General features: G+C 38.0%; 1 protein-coding gene across 4 annotated transcripts in view; it reads left to right on the top strand.

Annotated features, from left to right (window-relative positions):
• BTBD9 (BTB domain containing 9) overlaps positions 1-17,723 on the top strand; it is a 149,365-nt gene that overhangs the window by 81,320 nt on the left and 50,322 nt on the right. For all 4 annotated transcript variants that reach the window (XM_075412801.1, XM_075412799.1, XM_075412800.1 and 1 more), the window contains one exon: positions 10,223-10,332. In XM_075412801.1, the coding sequence (XP_075268916.1) occupies positions 10,223-10,332 (110 nt within the window). The remainder of the gene's footprint in view (positions 1-10,222; positions 10,333-17,723) is intronic.

Below are 17,723 nucleotides of genomic sequence, written 5' to 3'. Positions count from 1 at the left end.
ATAATATTTCTTTTGTCCATTGTTTTATAGCTCAGTTCAGGCTTGCAGTAGTTAGTAGTTAGGCCTTGAATATGCTGCAGAGTGTTAGCAATGCAGATTAAAGACACTGATTAATCGAGGTAGCAACCATATATATATGTGAAAATAATAATTTCTAAATGAATAAATCATTTCTAAAATGCATGTGAAGGATGACCACAGTTAAGAGTTTGGTTAAGCTGTGTGGTGTGAGGAGCAGAACAGGTGCTGCACACTTCTAATCATGTTGAAAAGAAATGCCAAAGCAATCAGAACTTACATTCCACTAATTTAAGTAAGGAATTACTTGTGATTTTTTTAGGAGTTTTGCTCCTACAAACATAACATTTCCACTGTTGAAGAAATGAAGTTGGTGTTTCATGTAAATGGCATTGTTGCTGTTAGCACCTTCAGCTGTAAATCACTAGCTAGTGTGGTGGTTTTACTAACTGTATGATCGTATCATTAGTTAAGGAACCAATTAATGAAGCCATTCTTGTCTCAGATCTAAACCACTTGAATATTAACACTAAATGCTTTATCATAAAAGTTTCAGATGTGTAAGGCAAACTCAGCTTAATGAATTACCCCACATTTCAGCATTCCAAAATTGTTTGCGCAGCAAATTACACATTGAGCCAGCAATACTTTGCATCGATTTTCTAACCGCTTCCAACTACACGGAGTTGTATCCATAGGTACAATTTTCAAAAAATAAAAATATTGATGAAAAAGATGTATCCAGACACTTGTATGTTACCAGTACTTAGCTGATTCCTCTAGAGTATTGCTTAGCACTTTTCCAGTTTAATTTTAACATAACAAATGGTAGGGTTCCTTGCAGATGCCCTTGGATATATTTCTCAGTAGATAAAAAGTTATACTGTTGGGAGTGGGTATTTGCTTGCTTGTTTTTTATTTTATTTTTTATTTATTTTAACATTTCATTCTTCATGTGCATTTATAACTTCCTTTTGAGAGCCCTGGAGGTCTTCTATTATTCTCTTCTGCTTATGTGCTTAAATACCTAGAGTTGGTGTACTCATGGTTAGTAATGATTCATCCAAACAAGCCTTACGTAAAAAAAGGTTATTTCAGTAATTGCCCTCTTTTTTTTTTTTATCCTTTTCATCCTTTTTTGAAAGTCCACTCTTCTTTGCCACTGTCTGTCAGATATTGAGACAGCAGAGCTATATACAATTTTCTATATATATCTTCAGTACAGTTTTATAGGAAGAATTTTTAAATTCCATGCTTTTTTTAAACACAGGTCAAAACCACAATTATTTTTTCATTGTGCTACCTTGATGCGGGTTGGTAACTCTTCCCCCTCCCCCCCCAATTTGCTTCTAGATCACTTTGTTCTAATACTTTTCAAGTATTTTATGAGATTTCATTGAACAGAAACTTTCCTGTATTTTCTTCTGTTTTATTCAATATGTTTAAAAGCGTGGAGGCTACAATGTATCTATATAATGAAGCCTAAGCTAAATTTACCCAAAGCTGTGAAACCACTTCAGGATATACCGTGGTTAAATGAAAACAAGTCCTGTAAAAAATTATGTGAGTTTTGGAAAGAATCTGGCTCCGTGTGATGCTAACCTGGAAGGTATGCAGAACAAGCTCACGTCTGCTGTCTAAATCCCATTTCCACTTTGTGCTAGAACCAGACTTCATGAGAAACAATGCTTTCTTGTCTATTCAAAAGAACTATTTTTTTCTATGAAATTTATTAGTATCCCATTTTATGTATTCAGCAGAGCTGGCACAAAGATTAATGAAGGTGATATTTGAGTTTGGCTGCCAAGTCAAATCAGGGATAGGATTTAAATACAGATTTCATGGCATCAAAGTCTTACTGTCTTCTCCTACCAGATTTTGAATTGATGGAAGTCCATTACGAGATGAAGTTAAAGATTCCTGCCCATATGTAGACAGATTCTGAGAAATAAGACTATTTTGGGTTGAGATCTGACCTGAAACGAAACCTGCAGAGACAAGTTCAGATTTGAGAAATAGAACAGAACTATAGATGCACACAATGTAAAGATTCATATTCAAGCAAGTTTACCTGAAGCACAGAGTTTTCTGTTTTTAAAAAAAAGAATAATATTAGAAACCGGTATGAAAAAATTGCCAGTTTGAAAGCTGATTAGTCTTAGGTGTGGAATATAAATGTATTACCACATCATGTGAATGTTACTTATGTCCCCATGCATGTTAATGTTAATTTGGTTAAATATGTTCAGAAACATGGTTGCTTTGTTGATATGGTGCTTAGATATAGTACACAAATAATTACATATCCTGTATGATTATCAATATTTTTAGCAGCATAAAATATCTGTATACATATTTTAGCAAATTACAAAGAAAAATATGTTGTGTTTTCAAACTGCTACACTGTTGCTTGTGTTTGCATCAATTGTCATGGTGAAAATGTTTGTTACTGTACAGGCTTTGCAGGTGTCAGCTATGCTTTTCCTACTAGAGTTCAATGATTTTGTCTTGTGTAAGTGTTTTGTTGAATTTGTCGCTGTTGTTTTCTATATTTGCAGCAGGGATTTCCTTTGGTATAAAATAGACTTTATTAGACTTTCTCATCTAAGCGCAGGAAAACTTGTCTCCTGTCAAAAGACAGAAATGCATTACGTGTTTGTTATGGCTTAATTCTGTATAAATTTATTTATGTCCACTGTTTTTCCACATGATATAATTCTGGTAATAGATTTTTCCTCCTTACTTCTTTTTATCCTCTTGCCGTGAGTCTGATTCAGCTGTGTGAGTCTGAAGGATTATACATTTTACAGAGTTGTCAATAAATGGGGTTTAGATGGTGGTGAATAGCACTGTTCCCTTTTCCACTACAAGACAAACAGAATGTCTTCTAATGCCCTTGTGTGCTGGGCTGTATCTTCTGCATCTCTGTGGCAGTGATCAGAATGTGAATGTTAGTGGTTTTAAGCGGTTGGAGGAGATATGAAGTACGTAGGACTAGCACTGGTGTCTCATACCAGATGCTTCACAAAGGAAAACGAAATGCCAAGTTCTTAAGAGCTTGCGTTGTACATATTGGATTTAGTTCTTTATTTTAGTTCGCTGTTGCTGTTCTGGGTTGCTTTGATAGTGACTTAGAGTGGATATCAGTGCAGAATACCAGTTAATTTCCTTTACCTCTCTTTACTTAGTCTTCTGTCTCAATATTCGTAAGGAATTAGAATCTGTGCTTAATATATTCCCGAGTTTGTCTGTATCGTACTGGTGTTATTATAATGAAGGATTAAAACGGGTCCTAGAGTATGCATATTTTTATGCTTTGACACGTATGTCCTAAGTACTGTTCTAATGCAGGCAGCTGAGCTTTGGTATTAGTAGGCCTCCAGGGTATCCACAGCTGAAGCAATGGTATGCTCAGCAGCAGCTGTTAGCTGAATTAAATGTGTCAGCTGTACAAATGTAAAGAGCAGAAGTAAAACATAATGTAACGGTTCAGAAATGTGAGTATTTGTAGTCAAAACAGAGTGCCCAAGTCATAGTTTCAAGTAAAGGTGAAGAGTTGCTCTGTGAAAAATAGGGAATGGATGGAGGGCCATTGCCATTTGGGCACCTAATTAATCAATCCAGGTAGTTCATTCAAATTTTAGTAGTTTAAGTTTCTACTGAGATCCAGTAGAACATGCTGTTTCCCTCTAGCTAAAATAATTTTCATGTTAGTGGGGAGGGAAAAAAAAAAAAAAAAGGAGAATACAGAGTTTTCTGGTATTCCTGTTGTGGGAATTTCAAGGCCAAGTGTAGCATGACTAACTATGACTAGAGAAGCCTGTGACATCCATGTGAAACTCTCACAGCACTTAAATACTATCAATATCCATTATTCTCAAACAGGGCCAGAAACCAAAATGAAATGTCTTCTGAAGGGGCAGAATTCTCATGCTACAATCCTGTTCACCTTTTAAACTACTTTTAAACCTCCCAAAGTGATCAAGGTTTTCTCTTTGAAGAATGATTCAGGGCTCTTTCTGTCTTCATCTGAGTCTAAAGTCCATTGACAGAGCAGCTAGTCTGGCCCTTGAATTGTGATTCTTTTTACTCTGCTGTCACTCAAAGATTTATAGATAACTTTGTGTTGTATAAAGCTGCTTTATTCCTGACAGGAAAGTGAACAATTTCTGATTTCACTGGGAAAACTGCCTGTAGTGTTTTTAATGTCTGTTCTCCTCATATTTTTTGTATGCCATGTCTCTTCCTCAGTGAGTAATATAATTAAAATTCATAGTTTGGCACTGGGATTTTGATTATATAGTTAATTCTTCATCATTCCTATGTCTCAGATTAATCAGGTTTTTCCACGCTTGTGTCACCCACTAACAAAGTGCTCTGAAGTTTTTTTTGGTTCATTTAGGGTTTGGGCTTTCTGCTGTTTTATACCCCTTCCATCTTGTGGTAATCAAAGCTTTTAAATTATCTTATAATTCAGCGTACACAAGTAAGTCTGGTCAGCAGTCCTCTTTAATTAATGACATGCTTGCCAAGCACAGTAACTTGCAGAAGAATGACTCTGTGTGGCTATGGAAAATAATTAGCATACAAATTTATGTTGATCTAATCAGTATAAAATACGCCTGTATTGTATTTCAGGAAATGTCATTTGTTAAAAATACCATCTTTAGTTTGTTTCCTCTTGTTTTTTCTGATTCAGAGGACTACAATAACTGCAAACATGTAGTGTTGGAGGTGAGAGAATACCACTCATCTTAGAGGTGAACATATTTGTTCTCACTATTTGAACAGCTGAAAAGTGATTGCAAAACTATGCAAAGTTTGCCCCTATTTTTAAGAATCTAAAAGAATCGAGATCAAATCAAATGTTTTATTATGCAGTTGGATGTTTTGTTTTATTTCCGTATGGATTGATGTGTTGCTTGTAGCATATGGTGGGTACAGAGAGTGGAGAAGTTACTCGCTCCAGCATCTCCAATCCTGCAACTGCTTGCTTCTTTTTCCCTTAGTTGCAAGGTGGAAAATATTAGGTTAATCAAGATCAGTTTGTTTTCTTACAGAATGTAGTTTTTGTATAAAAGTGTAAATAGAAAGGAAATGTTAAGACAGTTAAACTGCCAAAGTTGGACTCCGAAAGATGTACTGTTACTGAGATTGTTCCCTCCTGCAGGCTTAAGTAAGTATCCTTTGATCTCATGCTGATGTCTTATAATACAGTCATTTCATAACAAGAGCCTTTGGAGGGGGCATGGTGTTCCACCTGTAAGTTTTTCAATGTATAGGTTGTGAGCTATGGTTCCTCAGTGAGGAGCTATTGGATACTTCTCTTCACCGAGTGGCCTCACACCTTGTCTGCTATGCTTAGCACAGCGGCAGAGGATGTTGTGCCACAGTCTAGTCTGGCTCCCTGTGGGTAGGGACCTCTCCTTAGGCTTGAAGTCCTCTTAAATAAAGGAGTTAAGCTTCAATCTCTTTCTGAGCAAACGCCTTAAAGGACAGAGGATTATATAAAGAAGGGATTATCGGCACCAGTGGTTCTGCAGAAAAGGGTCCCAGCTTTGGAGTGCAAGTTGACAGAAGGATCTGCCTACACTTCATGGAGACAAAGATCAATTTTCAAACAGATATCTGGCCCGAGCACTTCCTTGCTAGTTTGCTGTAGACAGTTGTACACAGAGCCTGCTGCAGGTATGATGCAGATTTGCTTGTGGGAACCAGAAGGCTGTTAGATCTTATGGTGCTGAATTCTCAGTTGGCTGTACCATAGGCCTTTTAACAAAGTTGGAGAGCCTTACCTGTTGCTGCACTGCCATTCAGAGCCAAAAAGCAGCATCATGGTGTTGTGGATTAACCTCAGTGGGGAGCTCAGTCCCACACAGCCGCTCGCTCGCTCCCCCACAGTGGGATAGAGGGGAGAATTGGCAGGGTAAGAGTGGGCAAACTCATCAGTTGAGATAAAGACACTTTAATAGGTAAAGCAAAAGCTGCACGCAAGCAAAGCAAAATAAGGATTTAATTCACTCCTTCCCACCAGCAGGCAGGTGTTCAGCCATCTCCAGAAAAGCAGGGCTCCATCACGCATAACAGCTACGTGGAAAGCTAAACGCCATCACTCAAGAACATCCCGCCTTCCTGGCGGGGAATGTCGCTTGTGACAACTGGGGTCAGCTGTTCCAGCCATGTCCCCTGCTGACTTCTTGTGCACCCCCATCCTCCTCGCTGGGGGGACAGGGTGAGAAGCAGAAAAGGCCTTGAACGCTGTGCAGATGCTGCTCAGCAGTAACTGAAACGTCCTGGTGTTATCAACACTGTTTTCAGCACAAATAGAAAACAGCACCTTGCAAGCTACTCTGAAGACATTTAACCTTATCCCAGCCAAAACCACTGCCGTATTTTTTTAAAAACTTCATGAGTGACCACACAGAACACGTTCCATGCATTTTAAGCAGTTGTCAGTTGTGCGTTCTGAATAATTGTTCATATTAATTTTGTTACCTGTATTCTTATATTCCAGCTAAATAATCACTCTGGGAAAATGATGAGATGGTACGCATAGTCTGATTGCCTGAAGGATGCATTAATTTTTAATCATGACTCGGTTGCATTTCTGCCTGGCAGAAAACTGCTTAGGAAAATCTACACATTTCCAAGCCTGTCATGAGCTTATAATAGGCATTTTATGTTTCTGAAATCTCTATGCTTTGAATTAAGACTTTGTTGCTCATATTGCAGTTGTCCACATTGCAATTTTTCCTCACTACGGTATTTCTGAGCCAACTCTTTGTTTTCAACCCATTTTTTTAGTGTTCTTCTCATTAAAACGTACTACTTTAGCATTTACAATGTCTTTATCTGACACTTCTGAAACAGGTTATGTACCTTCAGTATCAGTCTTCATTGGTGATATTTGAAATTCAGATACAACTTGTTTGCCTAGAGGTACTGGGCGTTTCTAATAAATTCTGTGTTATTTGAAGGAAGAGTATCTATAGTCTCAGGCTGTGGTGGCTTTAGTACCTTGCATCAGGTGGAATAATAAGCTACAGTTTTTATGCAAAATCTGAGAGTGGTTTTAGAAGTCAGGATGTTTAAAGTGATTTTGAAGATTGCGTTATTTTAATTTCCACCAAGCAGAAGAATGCAAGGTTCAGACAGGAAATCAAGCTGATCATTCACCTTGAGAGAGATAAGAAAAGAATATAATATGTGTATTGTATTAGGGAGAAAGGATGGGTTTATCGTATCATTACATTCTACCTTGCAATAATATTACAACATAAAAATAATATACTTTAGAAGATAAATGTGCACATGATTATTTTAATGGATGGTTTTTATATTACCACAAAATTTCAGCTTTCCAGCAACGTGAAACATTGTCATCTATTGTTCAAAATAACTGATGGGCTATTTAGCATACAAGAATAAGCTTTGTTCCTTTCTACCTGTTAGCAGAGAACTTTGCTAAGCAGTGAGTGATATGTTATTTAGCTTAAGTGTGCAGTATGATAAAGATGCTTTTCCTATGGCAAACTATTCAAGTCTTGTGTGTCTTTCACCCTCTTGATACATTAAAAAAAAAGCCAAAAACAATCAAGAAGTTTGCTCGTGTTACAATTTCATAACACAAAAAATCTAAATAAATTAAAATTTAAGCTAATTATAAAGCGGTTTCCAGTGTTTCTGTTAATATTATAAATTCTTTAAAGCAAAGAGGCGTGACTGAAGTATGTCAAAGTGTCTCGATTAGTAACGCTCTGTTGGTTAGCCCTAGAGCATGTTTTGTCCAAGCAGCACAACTCGATCAATACCTTGCTTGCCTGGGAGAGACGAGGGAGTCTCTATGGCGAGCCAGCCCCCACGTGCACTTCTAAATCTTCCAAGACTCTTCCTGTGTTTAGTCAAATTCTGTGCTTCTGATGCTGGATAGAATGAGAACATTTACTGTTGTCAGATCCTGGACATTGCCTGTATATTTAGGGTTCATACTGTGCTTGTGAATTGACAAAAAGATGGACCAAATATGTCTGTGCCTGTAACTTCAAGGAGGAGACATACCTTTATCTGAAGATGTCTACCAGACCTCCTAAAACTGAAAGATTCTTACGAATTTCAAGTTAACTTTCTCTGAACAGCGAACTTTTAGAACCCTGAATAATTTGATTATAATCTTTTGAGAGGCTCTTCAGTTTCAGTTTTGCAGAGGGTCAGCTGTGTGAGTAGAAACCTTGGGGTCTTACTCCTGTGTGTCTGCTGTGCTTGTGCTATGGCTGTACCTGACTGTGCTCCACTTGCAAAAGCACTGCAAATTATCCTCGACGTGTTAGGAAAAACTGAGGCTGATACAGTTTTTCCTTCTTATTGTGAATCCCAAAATACAGCATTTCACGTATCACCCTGCAGCAACTGACTGATTGACGTGGGCAGGTCTGGGGAAAGAACTGCTGTGTCCCTGTCACCCGAGATTCCTGCGATGCTCTCTTCAGGCACTTGGCACAGTTACATAGTGAGGGCTAAGTTCTGCTGTACTCTTACAATATAGGTTCACCTTCTTTATGAAAAAGAAATATTTTCTCCATAGAATGACTTGCAGGAAATTTGCTACTGTGATAATTAACTGATCATGAGTTAATATTGTTTAGGGAATAACATATCACTCTTTTTTGTTTCAAGTCATGATTATTAAAATAATTCTTCTAAAGTGAAATTTTGAGAATATAGATCAGTTTTGTCCTTTTAATCAAAATATATAATGTTTTTTTTTTAAATGAAACTATTATAAGCTAAAAGGAGCAGAGGTCAAAAACTTTAGCAATTTTAGCGATGTCGTGTCTTTCAGGTAACTTAGTTGTCTCTTGCAGTCATTTGAATATAACAGGTGGATTTTTTTTTTAGAAGATTTCTTTCCATGTGTGTATAAGAGAATGAAATATCAGTAACAACAGTCATTGAGGCTTGTTTATAAGAGCTTTTTCATAAGACACTCAAGTCTTTAAAGTGGAGGAGGAGGTTCAACATTAGTACAGTAAATAGCTATGAGGGGGGTTTTATTGTTTAAAAAAAAAATCTCAGGACTGAAAGCTGTGTATCTTTTCAGCTTGGTATGGTAAAGAACACAAGCCAAAATGATGCTGTTGGTGAATGGCAGTTATGTTGGAATTATAATTATGCTACCTAAGTGAAAGGTTGTTTTATAGTGCAGACCGAGTATATTGCTTAAGGTTCATATTTCTAATACTTCTTAATTGAAATGAGTTCATTTAATGCAACATTTTCTGCAGTGTGGGTAACCTGTTTTGTGGGGTAATGGTATTTGTTTTAGGTAGTTTTCTGTGTTGCTTGTTCAACATTTACGGAGACGGTGTACAGTATTCCATTTTGGAATTTCGAAATTTATAGTAAGAACTACTGGATCTCTTCAGAAAATGCGGGAATCAGACTGAATCAAAGTTAATGACTGTGTGCAGAAGGTGAAGCCTTCAGGGTAATACAGCAGGTGACCAGGTCACAGTGTTCAGCTCTATTTGATTCTCAATTAGAGCCTCGAACTGTAAGTTACACAACCAGGAATGAAACCCAGAGCTATCTTTGTTTCATAACATTTGAGTATTCAAATGGGGGTGGTATTTTTTGTTATTACTAAAAGCTACACCAACAAAGACAGTGATATCCTGTACATCTAACGTTAGACCCAGAAACAGGCATATTAAAATGGAATTAATTTTTGGCTCCTGCAGAGAAGCCTCACTGATTTATTTGGTTTGTACTGGCTGTATAAAATCTTTCATTGTGGTGAAAAGTAAATGTTAAAGGGGGGGGGGGGGGTGTTATTTATTTTTATTATTTAAAGCCTCCATGAGCACACATTTGCACTAACAGACCATTTCTGAACCAGAAGGTCCCTCGTTTTGCTTTTCTTGGCAAATTAGTCCAGAAAGATTTTGGATAGGTTTCACAACTCTTTAAATAATTGTGGGGTTGTTTTTATTTTTCTTAAATTGTGCTGGAGCCAGCACCCTGAGTAGATGCAAGTTTGCTGTGAAATTTGTACTCTTTTTACTCCTTCTCTTAATTTTTTTTTTTAGCAATTACTCAGTTCTTATGGGTCTGCAAGTATAGTCCAACTGAATCATTTATATTGTAACACATAGAAGTTTGTGATGCTTAACTTGTGCTACTTACCTTTTTATTTTTATCCTTATAGATATATTCGAATTGTTGGGACCCACAACACAGTGAACAAAGTTTTCCATATTGTGGCGTTTGAATGTATGTTCACGAACAAAACCTTTACTCTTGAGAAAGGTTTGATAGGTAAGAGATAAAACTGTTTTGTTTTTTTTTACATGAATTGTTGTGAACACTTGCCTCTTAAGACTAGCTGTCACTGCATGCTGAATCTACTGCTGTTTCCACACAGAAATCTCTAACTTAAGTGGTGCTTTAACCATAGAATTAGCTAGCTAGTCCTTGTGACTTCTTTGAGATTATACTTCTGTGGATTAGTTAGTGATGCTGCAGGAATGCTGAGATTCAAATTAAATCAACTGATGCTGACAAAGCCATTGGTAGTTAAGTCACTCTGTGCTGCTAATCTGATTTTTCTTTCATGTCATAGTATGGTTGCTCTTGCCCTTTGCTAGGTTAGCCTGAATTCTATAACGAGGATGGAGTAACCAGAGCTATTTAGTGCAGTGAAGATGGATTTGGGTATTTAGGGCTTCTTGTACAGCCTAGTTTCAACTGCTGAAAGTAAAGTCTTAGTGTTGGTTTTCCTCCAAAGAATCATAGACACGCTTAGCCATGGCAGAACGTTATATTGGCTACCCTGATTCTCAGAACTCCATGTTGATGGAGCTCTGTTACCTCTGGAGCTCCAGAGACCCTATATAATACTGACTTAAGTAAGTCTTTGTAGTACTGCATTACTTACAGTAGAAGTGAGTAAGTACAGACCAACAAAACTGAGTGATAATCTGTCAAAGTAAGATTTAATATCTATTTTTTTAATAGTCCAAACAGGGTGATTTCTGTGCTTTCTTCCCTATAAATTCACACGAGTGACACCCTGAAATTCGTTGGGAAGGGTTTTGTGAGCCTGTTGGTAGCTGTCTAGATGGGATTTCCCACAGTTTGTTATTTCTGGCATGAAATTGAGAATTTCAGCAAAGTTCTCAGAGTTGATGCTGATTTTAACATATATTTAAATTTTAACTATGCACCCATGATAGATGGAAGGGAAAACAGTTTTCCAAAAAGAATGAGAGGGAAGAATTTAGTAAGACATACTTCTAAATTTTTTTTTTTTCTGAGAAAACTGTAATTTTTAGCTGTGAAAAATTGGGACCCAACTCCTTCAGCCCATTCCCCATGCTTTATACGAAGGCATCACATGGTTGCACCTGGGCTCGTAAGGTTTGCTGTGTAATTTTATAATGTTTCTTTTACAAGCATACTGTAAGTGGCCTGACATAAATCATACTTTACGCAAGCCCCAAAGTGTGCAGCCTGTCTCCTAATGCAAATAGAAAGTTTTCCCTTTGTTTAGGGAGTTTGCACGTAGTGTTGCAATTGCTATTGACAAGAAAATAGAATAAGGAGTGAGAAAGAACTGTGCTTAAAGAAAACACCTACTTTCAGTAAGTTAGTTACTGGAGAAACAAAGTATTTCAAGTTTCATAAAACCTTTGAGCTAAATTTCATATTTAGCACTGCCAGCTATGGATTTTTAAAAACTCCATACAAAATCAGAATTACTGTTTGCAGGTAAGTGATGAATATATCTATATATATTTGCTTTAAGATTATCAGTCTTATTTAGCAAATACTTATTTTAGGACTCAAATAACATATTTGCTCTCCTTTTTTTTATGTTAACTCAAAGATTGGTTGTAACAGTAGGCAAGGTAGTGAATTCATGTATGTTTGTGGAAGTGTACTTATACTGTAATTGATTTTGTTTTCAGATAGTCTCTGGTATTTTGTAGTTTAGTGAGCATTTTGATGAGACAAACTATTTGATCTTTTTCAGCATTTCATGAGTTTCAAAGATAATCTAGGGATGGAGACTTTATACAGCTTTATTAAAATTTATCGATATATGAAAATTTCTTTGGTAGTTACAGAGTTTTACAGGTAAATAGGATTTGGACTAAATAATAATTGTTGTTCATGGTGATCAGTGGAACTATGCTGTTGTTCAGTGTGGGTAAATCAGACTGTTGTAGGCTCACGTCACTTGAAGTGATCTATAATAAGCAAAGAGAGGCCTGTAGAGCTCTTTATATTGAAGGAATGGTAGTCAATACAATTAATAGAAAATTGAAAGAGTAGGAATTTAGAGAGTAGTTAATTGAAAGAGGGATGTGGACCAACTTCTGAGGCAGCAACAGTGGGATGTATGACCTTGCAGAATTTATGGCGAGAAAGGCACAAATGGAAAGATTTTGCGACTAGCTGAGGGCAGTCCAATTGTGAAACGGTGCAGGGACACAAAGGCTGTTCTGCTAGAATTTATGGCCATCAACATTACCCATTCAAAAATACTCTCAACAGCTTTGATCCAGCAAAGTAACCTTACATCCTTTTAGTGCTTTGTTTTACGTACCTGTGATGGTTACTGTAAGGTAGAATATTATCTGGCTCCACTGATCAAACAGACTGTCCCAGTTCCACTTCTGTAAAAGCTCTGTGTGGCTACCAATGGGGTAGATGGCACAGATTTATTTTATTGCTCTGGTGAGGATTTGTAATGTTTGTTTCTATTTCTGCAATGACTGGATAGGGTAAAGGGAACTGCAAGCAGTTAGGAAAGTTCTGCAAAGTATCTGAAAGTGCAGTAATCAGAGTAGGTTGCTTTAAGCTTGACTGAGTATAGAAGATTTTGTCCTCAACTCTTGAAAAGTAGTATGAGGTAATACTGTTGGGTTCATTGTTTATGCAGTATGGTATTATATTAGGTTAGAACAAACACAGCTGCTGTTTCTGTAACATGTTTTATTACGAAAATGAGATGTTGGTCAGACCTTGAAGGCCATATGGTTCTTTCAGAATGACTTCGTGACCCTTAGTTCTACCAAAATAACACTGAAGATAATATGCAAAAAGTTTGTCGTTTGAAACCTCATTCCAAAGAAGTAATATCACTGAGGTGTTTGTTTAGAGTTTTTTACGTGGAGATTTAGGAGTTATTATTTATTTAATTTTCATGAAATCTATTCAACTTGATGAGAAAGCTGTCTGTACAAAAGGGGTAATTTATCAGATATATTACTACTGATACATAGTATCTATGTAATGGCTGTCACTGTAAAGTGAAGATTAGAAGGCTGGCAAACAAATAATAAAAATGAAGCGCTCTTTCATGATAACGGCAATTTTATGTTGCTGTGTTTTGCGTGCAAGGTTTTTATGGCAAATTATTAACTTGGCAAATTACATTTAAAAGTTAATATGGCGAATGATTTATACAGTTACTTTACACAATACTGGGTACGATACAGACATAACCTGTTGGTAGTTAAGTAGCAGTTTTGAAGTAAAAGGAGCAGGGAATGCTCTTTCTAGCACTGTCTGGTGTTTTAGTGTTCAATTACACTTTGTTGTCCTGTGAAACGTCATCTGTCTGGATTTTTGTAAAGCCTTTGACAAGGTCCCCCACAACATCCTTCTCTCTAAATTGGAGAGCCATGGATTTGATGGGTGGACTGTTCAGCGGATAAGGAATTGGTTGGATGGTCGCAGCCAAAGGGTAGTGGTCAACGTCTCAATGTCCGGATGGAGACCAGTGACGAGTGGAGTCCCTCAGGGGTCCGTACTGGGACCGGTGCTGTTCAATATATTTATCAATGACATGGACAGCGACATCGAGTGTACCCTCAGCAAGTTTGCAGATGACACCAAGCTGAGTGGTACAGTTGAGACGCCAGAAGGACGGGATGCCATCCAGAGGGACCTGGACAAGCTGGAGAGGTGGGCCTGTGTGAACCTCATGAGGTTCAACAAGGCCAAGTGCAAGGTCCTACACCTGGGTTGGGGTAATCACCGGGATCAATACAGGCTGGGAGATGCAAGGATCGAGAGCAGCTCTGCTGAGAGGGACTTGGGGGTACTGATAGACGAAAGGCTGGACATGAGCCGGCAATGTGCGCTGGCAGCCCAGAGGGCCAACCGTGTCCTGGGCTGCATCAAGAGAAGCGTGGCCAGCAGGTCAAGAGAGGTGATTCTGCCCCTCTACTCTGCTCTGGTGAGACCTCACCTGGAGTACTACGTTCAGCTCTGGAGCCCTCAGCACAAGAAGGACATGGAACTGTTGGAGCGGGTCCAAAGGAGGGCTACAAAAATGATCCGAGGGCTGGAGCACCTCTCCTGTGAGGACAGGCTGAGAGAGTTGGGCTTGTTCAGCCTGGAGAAGACAAGGCTGGGGGAGATCTGATTGCAGCCTTTCAGTACTTAAAGGGAGCCTATAGGAAAGATGGGGACAATCTTTTTAGTAGAGACAGCAGTGACAGGACCGAAGGGTAATGGTTTTAAACTAAAACAGGGTAGGTTTAGGCTGGATATAAGGAAGAAGTTCTTTACAGTGAGGGTGGTGAAACACTGGAACGGGTTGCCCGGAGAGGTAGTGGAGGCCCCATGCCTGGAAACATTCAAGACCAGGTTGGACAGGGCTCTGAGCAACCTGATCTAGTTAGCGATGTCCCTGCTCGCTGCAGGGGGGTTGGACTAGATGACCTCTAGGGGTCCCTTCCAACCCAAAACTTTCTATGATTCTATGATTCAATGAAACAAGGTAAGCAACAGAAATTAATGCAATGATATGAAGTGATTTCCTAACACGGATGTTAGAGTTGAGATGTAATTTTCCTTTTGGCATAGTATTATCTCTAAAAGTGTAAGAAAGTTAACAGTTCTATATATTGGAATCAGGAGATTGACATAACTTTCATTTAACAGATATGTAAATATTTTTTAAATCTCAAAAGCATGATGTTTGCTTTCAGTGAACTTCTGCTTCTGAAATTTTGAATGGTCTTTAGTCATTAATATTTAATCTAGAATCAAAAAAAAAGAAAAAAAGGAAATTTTCACAAGCAAGAGACGTACTCCTGGAGGCAGAAGCCGTACCCTATGTGCTGTGATGCTTTGTAAAAGCTTCCAGTCTGCCCAGTGGGTAGAAGCTGCAACCGTGGGTACGGAGCTGCATCTGTGCAATGCCTTTTTTGGTTTGGGGGTTTTTTCCCCACCTAAATAAAAGAACCAATTCCTCTTTTCTGCCTCAAAGGCAAAAAATGGGTAATGTCACTTTGTCCTTTAATCAGTACTCAGTGCTGAGGGACAGTCAAGGACAGGCACGTGGGTTTGACCAGCCTACCGCGTCCTGTGTTGCGCCTGGTTAAGGTCATAGGGAGTGCAATGTAGAAGGCTTTTATATGAAGTTGTGTTTATCTGTAGTCTGTCTCTGTCTATCAGACTATCTTGTAACTTGTACGTTACACACGAAGCGGAGAACGGTGAATAATGATTGAAGAACAGGAGATGGATATAAACCACTGGAATGTCCTTGGTCACCCTCTGGGGAATGCTGTTCAGTACTTATGAATCTTTGTAAACCTACATTTGTGCGCTGTTCAATGCCTTAGGAGAACTTGTTTTAAAAAGGAAAAAATGAAATGAATAAATAATCATTCTCTTGTCTTTTACTCTCTGGCTGTTATTTACAAAAAAAAAATAAATGTGTTAGAGAAAAACCAGTTGTATCAGTTTCCTACTGTGTAGTTCAGCATTGTAAAAGATTGCTTTACCTCTCTCCAGGGAAGCAGAGAGATGCTATTTTTGTGTCTAGTTTAATGTTGACTCCACACAAAGCTATCATATTTTTTCTTCTCTTTCTTAAAGGTTAGCCTTCTTTCAAAACCAGACAGGTTTACCCAGTAGTAAGTCAGCTCTGCTGCAAGCATAGCCTTGGGAAATTATGAAAATTTGAAGATGATCTAAAATACTGCAGGGATTTTTTTTCCTCCCCCCCGCCTCTTTCCACAGGAAAGGACAGCCACATGATGGGTTTAGTTACTGCTACCCATTCTTCAGCAGAGATCTGTTCATAGGGTTCCAGTGTGGTTTTTTTTCTTTTTCCTTTCTTCCAATTTCCAGTGCTGCAACAAAGGATGCATGCTTCCCAGGGCTCGTCTGAAACAACTGCTATTTCTGAAAACCTTCTTCGGGCAGAATATTTAATGAAAGAGCCCTGTAGCCAGCCAATTGGTTGGCAATTAAAAGTATGGCCAGTTATAATGACTTCAGTGCTTTTGTTCTAATTTGTTGGATCAGAAATCACAAGCTCTAGCAGATATCAACTGAAAAATCAGCCTTCTCTATTCTAATCCACACTAACAGCTGGACGCTGACAAATATTAGTGGGGTTTTCTTTTCCAGCGAAATAGGGCTTGCAGAAAGCTTTTCACTGAAACAGGCTGAAATGCTATTGATACTTGTTTGAAGTTGATATTTCTTGAGTTCTTGATTCAAATGAAATGTAGCAATGTCATCAGCAAGTTTCAGCTCAAGAAAAGGAGAAAGAGTATATGGAAGGGGAGACAGGACTTTGTGACTGTACTTTAAGTCTACAGACTTTTCAGCTAATCAGTATTTTCTACCATGTAGCAAATAAACAAATGTTAATTCATATACTGAATAAAGATTAGACTTAAATCTTTTGCCGTGTGGGAAGTAATGAAAGCAAAATGTGTAACATCCTTTTAATTATTTAATATAACAAAATCAAACCCTGGCATAATAGTGACATCCCTAATTCTACTTTTTTTTTCTTTGCTCTTGGCTTTCTTTTTTCTAACCCTCAGTTTTTAGATAGGAAAGTTTTGTCAGCTCAGTAGACGTGCATGTAGAGAAGGAATGCAATTTTAGCATTAAAAATGGAGCAATTGAAAGGCAAGCACTTTGCAGCTGTCAGCAGGAGAGAAGGATCACTTCTTCATATTAACTAAAACTAAAATTTATTTGCTCCAGTATAATTTCTTGTTTATAGTTTCTTCACAAAGTGATAGTTTTGTATCTTAAGAGAATTCAGTAAAACGAAATGTTGTGTTGCAGTGATGACACTTTAGCTGAGCACCTTTCACTGTTGCCTAGAGGGCAGTATAAATATATTCAACAGCCCATAATGCTTTTAATTACTGCCTTCCTGTGAAATAAGACTACTCAGTACATCTGCTGTCTCTCTCTTTATTTCAGTAATTTGAATTAAGCTTCATGCTGGGGCAGGAATGCACTCTGTTCTGTTCCTTCCTATGTTGCAAAGAGTTGTTCGAGGATTTCCTGTCATTTTTTCCCCACATGTTAGCCAGTGTGTTGCAGCGAAGTTGCAGTGGATGGACAGAAGGCAAAATCTGACCTGGTCAGACTGGGAGATGAAAGGAAGTACATTACACTCAGATATGGAAGTCAGTAAACAAAGGCTGCATTAATTTTTCTGCTGAGTACTTCAGGGAAAAAAAAACCCTGTGGAAAATAAAATGTGGTAAAAATTAAGGAAAAAACCCAAAACAAAACAGAAAAACCTTAAGGAGTGATAAATAAATATGACTGAGGTCTACCACACATTCCTGATACATTTTTCTCCTGGGGGACCTCTAAGGACAGTTGAATAACATATCTGTCTTATCTTTAAATATAGCCAGTATAGGTGG

The sequence above is a fragment of the Opisthocomus hoazin genome, chromosome 2, assembly GCF_030867145.1.
Source record: "Opisthocomus hoazin isolate bOpiHoa1 chromosome 2, bOpiHoa1.hap1, whole genome shotgun sequence".
Lineage (NCBI taxonomy): Eukaryota > Metazoa > Chordata > Aves > Opisthocomiformes > Opisthocomidae > Opisthocomus > Opisthocomus hoazin.
This window is presented reverse-complemented; position numbering and strand designations above follow the sequence as displayed.